The 8,663-nt window shown below is 57.6% G+C and overlaps 1 protein-coding gene across 1 annotated transcript; it reads right to left on the bottom strand.

Moving 5' to 3' along the window:
• Window positions 1–2,438: 2,438 nt before the first annotated feature.
• On the bottom strand, window positions 2,439–8,236 carry UNC119 (unc-119 lipid binding chaperone). Its single transcript, XM_012740701.3, has 5 exons — window positions 7,934–8,236; window positions 4,272–4,385; window positions 3,704–3,806; window positions 3,370–3,542; window positions 2,439–3,105 (listed from the first exon to the last, which is right to left on the bottom strand). The coding sequence occupies exons 1-5, from the start codon at window positions 8,151–8,153 to the stop codon at window positions 2,993–2,995; spliced, it is 723 nt and encodes a 240-aa protein (XP_012596155.1). The 5' UTR covers window positions 8,154–8,236; the 3' UTR covers window positions 2,439–2,992.
• Window positions 8,237–8,663: the final 427 nt, after the last annotated feature.

Here is an 8,663-nt window from a genome sequence, read left to right as displayed (position 1 = left end):
GCTTTTTCCAGCCAGGCCTCCTCCAAGCCCAAGAGATACAGGCCTCTCTCAGGGTGAGCGCCAACCTGGTTCCTGCTCCAGGCAGGAGAATTCCAGAATAGGGACCTTCCTCCCTGTCTGAAGGTGGAAGGGGAGCAGGCCCAATCCAGAGCCCAGTTCTCCTTCGCAGCTGCAGTGAGAAAGTTGGGGACAGTCCTCTTTCTGACACCAGCGTAGATCCCTCTTTCTCGGTGTGTATAACCCGTTAACTACAACAGCAAAGCCCCGCGCTGTACTTGTGCACCTATATAGCCTCATGTGCAAACTAATCCCGCCCCCCACATTCTTCTCCACATGCTTCTTCCTTGCCTTTGTGGCTACTGGCAGTTCTTGATCTTGCTTCGTGTGACATTCTTCATTCTTCCTTTCGTTAGCTCCTAACGCAGCCTGCTCCCAAACAGGCTTCTGTCCCACCTCCCTGGAGGAGGCTCCTCCTGTCTCCATCGCTGGGTCCCCTCCTCTACCCTGCTCTCCAATGCTGGCCTTCCTAGGGTTACACACTCTCATTCAGGGACCTTCAGTTGGGGGTGGGGGACTATTAGCATTGTTTGGGAGAGTCTCAATAATTGCAGGACATTTGGCATTCCTGCCTCCTGCTCACTAAATACCAGTAGTGCTAGTGGAGGCCCCCATAATCTCAGCGGCTCCATAATCACCTTGTGATCAATGACCTCCCACAATCACTATGTCCAGCCCTTATTCCCCTCCTGGTCTCAGGACCCAAATTTCCTGTCTCCTGGTCATTTCCTCCAAGATATCTGTACCACACCACAGCATGTCCCAGCCTGAACTCACCAGCTCATCAGCCACTAGCTCCCACCCTGATCCACCCTGGGTTCCCCCATGCACCCCAACACCCAAGCCACAAACCAGGCATTCAGCCCTAACTCCACCCTGTCTCCAACCCACTCATCCAATCAGCCACTGGTCCTGGGGATTTCACCTCTTAAAAATCTCAACTTCATCTATTTCTCTCCATCTCTGTGGACACTGACCTAATTCAGATTCCCTTTCTCTCTCACCCAAATTCTGCAACAGCCTCCCCACCATCTCTAGTACGGTAGTACATGGAGCCAGGCCATCTGGATTCAAATCCTGGCCCTGCCACTCAGTAGCTGTGCAACATTGTCTGGGCAAGTTAACCTCTCTGGGCCTACATTTTCTGTAAAATGGGCATAATAGTGTCCTCCTCAGAAATGACTGAGAGTGTTTTATGAGTTAACACATACAAAGCACCCAGCCCTAGGCCTGGCACGCAATAGGTCTTGGCTATGATTATTAGTCTCATTCTTTCCAATCCATCCTTCACTCAGCAGCCAGAGATAATCCAACCAGGTCATGCCTGCTTAATCCTCCTCAAGGGCTCGCCACTTTTCTCATACGAAGCCCCACCTCCTGAGGCTCTGCCAATCTGTCTTCCTTTCATATCATGTATATTCACTCTTGAACACACCTGACACATCTTGCCTCCAGGCTTTTGCTCATGCTGTTCCCTGTGCCCAAACATGCTGTTCCCTGTGCCAAATGTTCTCCCCTATCTCTTCCTGTCACAAGCACCTGTTCTAATGCTGCCTCCTCTCAGCTGAATGGCTCTGGCTCTTGTTACCCAAATGCCTGGCCCTTTTTGTTCTGGAGACAGGTATTTGTTCCCCGTGTCTCACTCATTGTAGAGTTCCGGAGTTCAGTGCAGATCCTAGCTCCACCGATCCAAGCTGAATCCCAGCACTTCTGGGCCTCCTAGGGCCAGAGCTCCTCAGCCCAGAGGGCAGGCTGGCACCAGGCATATCTGAAGAGGGCCTGGAACAGCAGGGTGTGTACCCTGAGGTGCACTCTCTGCCTCAGTACCTGAATTTCCTCCCTTAAGCAGTCCCCTCTCTGGATCTGGGGTGGGGGGAGGCAAAGTGCAGTGTTTTGAGCAGGGCTGGCCAGGCAGGGGGGCTCTCTCGGCAGTTGAGGGCAAGGAGGTGGCTCTAGGTCTTCCCAAAGCACTCTCACCTTCTCTGCTGAGGGCTGAAAGCACACCCAGTGGGCCCAGTGGCCTCTGGGGGTCAAGGAAGGTAGGGTGAAGGACAAGGCCACCTCCCCAACACTTTCCGTCCATACTGGCATTGAGCACCTTTGTCTCAGCCTCTGCTCTGCTGGCCGTGGCTACGGCTTTGGGTCAGAGCTTCCCCTCTCAGGGCCCGTGTCTCCTCCATCACAGGAAAAACCCTTCCCAGCTCCATCATGTCCTAAATGCTGACAAGACACTGAGCATGGTGTCAGGGCACAGAGAATCAGGGGACAGGAGGACTCGAGGGTCAGAGGGCATTGGGAAGGGGAGATTTTTGCTGCACTGAGCACATTACTGCCGATACTCGCCCACTGCCCACATGCACACAGGCCGGCCCACACCAGAGAACAGAAAAGGAGAAAGTTTATTGAAAACTATGTACAGTTGGTCCAGCTCCTACCACAGGCTGCAACCTGGGCCCTCCCGCCCACACCTCAGGCAGTGTCTCGGCCCTCATGGGGGAGGCTAGGGCAGGGGCTGGGGCCAGGGCACCATGGATCTTTGTAAATTGACAACTCTAAATGGCCTGAAAGTGGCGGGCAGGGGACAGGGAATGGATTCCCTGCCCTGACCTAGTCACAGCCTGGACAGGGGAGAACACTATTCTGAATCTTGGGCCCAGGAGAGCCCGGCTACGCCGTCCGGAAGTCCTGGCTGCTCCTCTCACAGGCCTTCCCGGACATGGAGGCGTACAGCCCCCACCACCCACCCTGTGTGCCAGGCCCCCTGGGCTTCACGGGCTTGGATTGGGGATACCGGGCTCCCTTCCTCCAAACGCTGACTCCGGGTCCAGGGCTCCTGGAGCACCCCCCGAGCAGAAGAGCAGGGGTTGAGTGCTGGGGAGGCCACAGCTCAGGGACTAGGACCAGAGCCTCCTGGGGTGAGGGGTGGTTTCAGGGGTCAGGGTGTCCCGCTGTAGGAATAGTCTGCTTTATTGTGCATCACCAGCCGATCATCCACGAAGTAGAAGCTGTCAGACTGCGTTTCGTACGGGTGACGGATCATCTCGCTGACTGCAAGAGAGGCCCAGCCAGGCCGGGCTAAGGTCAGGAGCCTGAGGCTTCAAGACTGGGGGACAGGGACAGCTAAACATCTTCAGAAGGTTCCCCAGCCTCTTTGAGCCTGTTCTCCCTATATGTGACATGAGAATGGTGCCAGACACAAAAGAGACCCAGGGTGGTAAGAAAGGGGGTCAGCCCCACAGGCACCCCTCTGTCCTGCAGCCTGGCCTCTACAGGGGCCCCCTTCCCCCACCTCCACAAGCCCTGCCCACGCACTCAGCTCCTCGGAGAGCGGGGGGAAGTCGTAGATGTGCTCGCAGGTGTTCTTGCTGCTGGGAATGCAGAAGCCAAAGTGGAAGTCAAAGCTTTTGAGTAGCTGGTTGCGGAAGTAGTGCCTCTCGATCATGCGGAAGTTGTTGACAGGCTTGTCTCCCACTGTGAACTCCACCCTGAGCAAGGGGAAGTGGGGTGGCCTGAGTCTGGCCTTGAAGTAAGCCACCCAGCCGGGCTCCGGACGGACCACCCCTAGGAGAGGCTCAGTAGGAACTCAGGAAGGGCACAGTCCCTCCCTCTTCTCACCCCCAGCCCTCACCCCAGCCCTGTGACTCACGTGGCTCCCACCTGCCTCAGGCGGAGGAAGGCAGGCGTGAACTGGTAGCGGACAAAGCGCCCAGCATTGGGGTCCAGGTCCCGTCGGCTGATGGGCAACCGCTCTGCAATGTACCCCAGCTGGGCCTCAGTGGGCTTCAGGTGGGGGGCCCTTGCCCACCCAGGGTTCCACTCCAGAGTTCCCATCTGTCTAAATTCTTAAAACTCCCCGGGAGATTCTGGTGCATATTGAGAGTTCAGACCATTGGCCGAATGGTGCCACCTGGGGGTTCTAGGTCAGCAGGTCATCAATTTCAACTGAGGTTCCCAGGGCCACAGGGTCTACAGAGACCTGGGGCCTGGGGGGCTGCAGTTCCCAGGGAGGCCTGCAGGGGGCAGGCTGGCAGGGCACAAATAGGCAGGACTATCCTCCCAAGATGTCCAACCCCAGAAACAGATGGGCCCTGAGAAAGCTCGGGTCTAAGCCCCGGCTCTGCTTGACTCCTCTGTGGCCCAAGGAGTCCCCGGGGCGGCCCACGCCACAGGTCTTGCTGGCCTCCCCTTGTCAATGGCCCACCTAGCCCACTCACCTGAGGCTGGTGGCTTCTTGATTTCAAAGAGGACAGTGCCTGAGTCCATGTCCCGAATCTTAAACCTGACGAAGTCAATCTTGTAGATATTCTCCTCGGGGGAGCAGAGGTAGTCTAGGGGAGACAGGAGGCTGAGCAAGGAAGAGGCCCAAGAGTCCCTGCTGCCTGCTCAGCTTTTGTGGAACCCAGACTAGCTCCCACTTTCTCTGATCCCTAGGAAGGAGAGAACTGAGTCCTTGCCATGGGGGAGCCCCCACAGTGTGGAAGAGACATATGGAGATCTAGTGGGGAATGAACAGCCCCAACCTAGTGGCCGCTGGGGGTCAGGGAAGGACAGGCAGAGAAGGGAGAGGGCAAGCCACCTCCCCCCCACTTTCCCTCCCACCCTGGATTTGAGGGCCCTTACTCCAGCCTCTGCCTGCAGAGCTGGCTGGTGTTTTTGGACCAAATGGGTCTCCAGTCTGGTGGGAGCCCCCATCATGAGAAGGAAGATCAAGCTCTGCCTTTGGGAACCTCACTCTAAAGGGGGTGACACAGCTCTGCCTTGGGAGGGACACAGTCCTCTCTGGAGAATATCCCACCCCCGCCCTATGTCTGCCCCTGGCACTACGTCTAGATGTATCAGGTGAGGCCGAGGTTGAGGGGACTTTCCCTGACACGAGGTGCTGGGGCAGGTGAATAGCCCCTTCCCTGTTCCTCCTCATCCACCACCCCCCTCCTCTCCCTGTAAGCAGCTTATGCAAGCCCAGCTCCCTTAAGCAGCTTAGCCAAAGCTCTGCTGACTCAAGCCCAGAGCCTGGGATATTGGGGGGAAGTCAGCCAACTTTGCTCCCATCCTTTGTTGATCTCCAAATGGGAGGAGCGAACAGAGGGAACCCCCTTAGAGGTCATCTACCCCCCACAGAGAAAGTACTCCCGACCCCCACAGAAGAGAGCACAGGCTAGGGTGCAAAGAGGGTGTGGCAGGTGCAGCAGAGGGTGTGGATACAGGAAAGAGGAGTCCTCAGGCCCAGAAGGGGAACCAAGAACTGAGGGAGGCTCAGGAACCTACGGGGCCAGATCTAACCCTCACTGCTCTTGCAGCAACTGCAAGCGCTCAGGGAGGCGCTGGCAGCAAATGGGAAGGAGCAGAGAGGTGTCAGCCTGCACAGCATCACAGCCTCCCTGGTGGTCCATGGAGGCCTGGAAATCACCCCCCAGGTCACTGGGCCACATCCTATTCCTCTGGGGCAGGAAGAGGAAGTTAATATAAAGTCATTCTCTCTTCCCCAAGCCGAGTCCTTCCCCAGCCTGGGGCAGCTTCCCTCCAGGAAGCCCTCCTGGCAGCCAACTGGCACCTTAGGGCCCAGCAGGGAATACATAAGGTGTAGAGAAGAGGCAGGGCCCGGAGCCTTGACCTGTCTACCATGGCCCATGGGGGAAAAAGGATGGGAACGGAAGTGGGCAGCCCCTGCCTCAACCTGTACACCTGTTTTTACAGAAGCAAGCACTTGTACAAGGCTATAGAAAGAAGGTGCAGAGCACAGGGAGAGGTGGTAGAGTTGGGGGCAGGATCCCAGTTGCCCAACTCCTAGCTCCCTGTAAGATCCTCTTTTTTTACCCCATTCTCCAACTTTTGGAGCCTCTCCTCTCATTTGAGAACAACTTCTTGCGGTGTGACCTCAGTCTCTTCTACTACTGCAAACTCAACTTCTTGCAGTGTGACCTCAGTCTCTTCTACTGCAGCACGACCCTCCCTCCCTTCTATCCATCTCTCTGTCCTTAGAGCTGACGAACAGGGGATGCCTATGGCTCAGAGCAGCACGACCCTCCCTCCCTTCTGGAAAGGATGAGGCCTGGGGCCCAGGGTCAGGCCAGAACATGGGGCAGAGTGGCCAAGGGCTCAGAACACAACCACTCTATTCCCCTCCGCCACAAATAGCTTCCTAAGCTGGATTCAGGGCCCAGTAATCCAGGAACAGCAAACCTCAGACCTATGTGATTAGGGTCAGAAGAGACCAGGCAGGGTGCCAGGGCAGAGCCCTGGAACCCCGTTCTCAGCTCCTGCACAGGAAGGGGTGCTCATGAAGCCCCTCCCCCTACTCATCCCCTGCAGATGCCCCATCTCCACTAAAGGCTGTGAATTCCCTCCAAATTAGGAGACACATAGTGGTACATGAGCTGGAAGCCACCTCTAGGTACAAAATGAACCTCCAAAAGTTACCCAGGACCCAGTCAGTCTGACCTCTGCACTTCCTCTGAGGAAGTTCTGCCACAGAGCTAAGCTGAATCCTAAATGCTGCTTTTGCAAATTGCAGCCCAATTGGCCCCACCATCAGCCTGGTCCAGGCCCCCTCCCTCCACCGATGCTCAACACCGAAGGAGTTCAACACTGTGGGGGCCCAGCCAAGAATGGCTGTTGCCCAGCTCAGAGAGGAGGAAGGAGTTGGGCACCCAGGGACACAGGTGCACAGGCTCGGGTCTGCCATCATGGTCCCCCCCCCCCCAACAGCGCTGTCTGGGAGCCCTGGGCTCTGCTGCTCTTGCAGCTCCAGGGCTCAGATCCACTCCAATGCCTGCCCCCCGCCCCCATCCCCACAGAGAGGGCTCCCAAGAGTTGCTCTCTCAAAGGGAGCCGGGGTTGGTTGCTGAGTCCGAGGTGGAGGGCCACGGTCTCTCCAGATACCTCCTGTTCTTCAAGGCCCATGTGAGGCTTCCTAGCCCTTGTTCCCTGCCTATGCTGACCTCCTCCCCTGCCCTGAATGCCCAGGCAGCAGCCATGTGCAGCCCCGTGGGGTCTGAAATCCAACTGATAAAAGAGCCCTAGGTACCGAGCATGCACAGCATGCCGGGCACTGCACAAAATCAGAAGGCTTATTTTCACAATAACCTTATGAAGTAGGTGTCATTATTTTCATTGTGCTAATGAAGAAACATGCTAAGAGAGGTGAGGTTACTTGCCCAAGGTCACACAGTCAATTATATGGCAAAGCTGCGACTCCAACCCAGGCAGTCCAGATCAGAAACTTAACCACAGTGGAGACCAGTCCTCCCTTGGTAAGAGAGCCCCCAGAAGAGAACAAGCCCTAGTCCGGGCGTAGAGGGGTATTAAACCACTCCCACCACAGGACCCACAGCCAGCACACTGAAGCTTCCTGTTCAGTTCTTTTCTTGAGAAGGAAAATGGCCCCAAGTCTTCCTGGGGGTTCAGGGTGAAGGTTTTAATGCTTAGGGAGACTTGAAGAGTCTTAAACCCTCCTAAGTAACTCAGCCTCCACCCAGCCTCCAGCGTGGGGGGTAGGACAGGCTGCCCTCGGCCCCCTCCTCATTAGTGCAGAGACGGAGCCTCGAGGGCTCCAAAGACTCCAGGGGGAAAGGGTTATAGTTGCAGCTGCTGCCCCACCTCCGCCATGGGAAAGGGGATGGACCCCTCCAAAAGGAAGGAGTGGGGTGGGAATAAACCTCTAAAGGGAGAGGAGAGGTGCACGGGGAGATCAAGAGAAGGGGGGGCCTACAGATCTCAGGTTTGGAGGCAGAGGGAGAGTAGGGGACAGAGGCGAGGGGGACCGGGTGGGGGAGGGGAGGCGGGAAAGGGGGCGGGGGCCGGGGCTCGGCGCGCGGTGAGGGCCCCTTCGCGGCTTCTCCCTCCGGCCCTCGGGCGGCGCTCCCTCGCCGGTGCTCACCACCCGTGATCCGCTGCAGCCCCAGCACGTCCTCAGGCCCGATCGGCGGCTTCCTCTGCAGCGGCCCCGACCTGGGCCCCGGGCCTGCCTCAGGCTCCGACTCGGACCCGGATTCGGATTCCGCCTGTGGCTCCGGCGTGAGCTCCAGGCTCGGGCCCGAGGCCCCAGGAGCGGGCTCCTCCCCCGTCCCGGGCCCGCCGCCGCCCTTCTTCACCTTCATGGCCTCGCGGGGCCGCGGCGCTTCTGCTGCCGCCGCCGCTGCCTGCGCCGGTTGGAGCCGGGGGAAGGGGGAGCGTCCGCAGCCCCGCCCCCCGCGGGCCGGGTACCGCCCCGGCGCCGGCCCCGCCCCCCGCCCCCCGCCCCCCGCCGGGAGGCCGCGGGTGCGGGAGCGCCCATTCATTTTTTCCGGGATACTTTTTCAGTACTGTAGGGGATCCTGACTACCTCTCCTCTTATTCGTTGTGTTCCAGCCTTTCTCTCTGCCCGCCTCCAGCGAGTTCCAGTCTCAGGGGCTTTCCCAGATGGCCTCTTCTCTCCTGGTTTCAGCTCAAATGCCATCTCCACAAAGGCCCTCCCTCACACCCAGCCTAAAGTACTTCTTCCCCCCAAATCACTATCTGGTCGGCCTGTTTTTCCTTTCTAATGCATTATGTGAAATTACTTTTAGTTGTTCACTGACTCTTCCCCCTGAAAGATCAGCTCATTGAAAGCAGAGATCCTGTCCACTTTG

Source organism: Microcebus murinus, chromosome 18 (genome assembly GCF_040939455.1).
Source record: "Microcebus murinus isolate Inina chromosome 18, M.murinus_Inina_mat1.0, whole genome shotgun sequence".
NCBI lineage: Eukaryota > Metazoa > Chordata > Mammalia > Primates > Cheirogaleidae > Microcebus > Microcebus murinus.
Note: the sequence above shows the minus strand (reverse complement) of the source record. Positions and strands in the feature narration are given on the sequence as shown.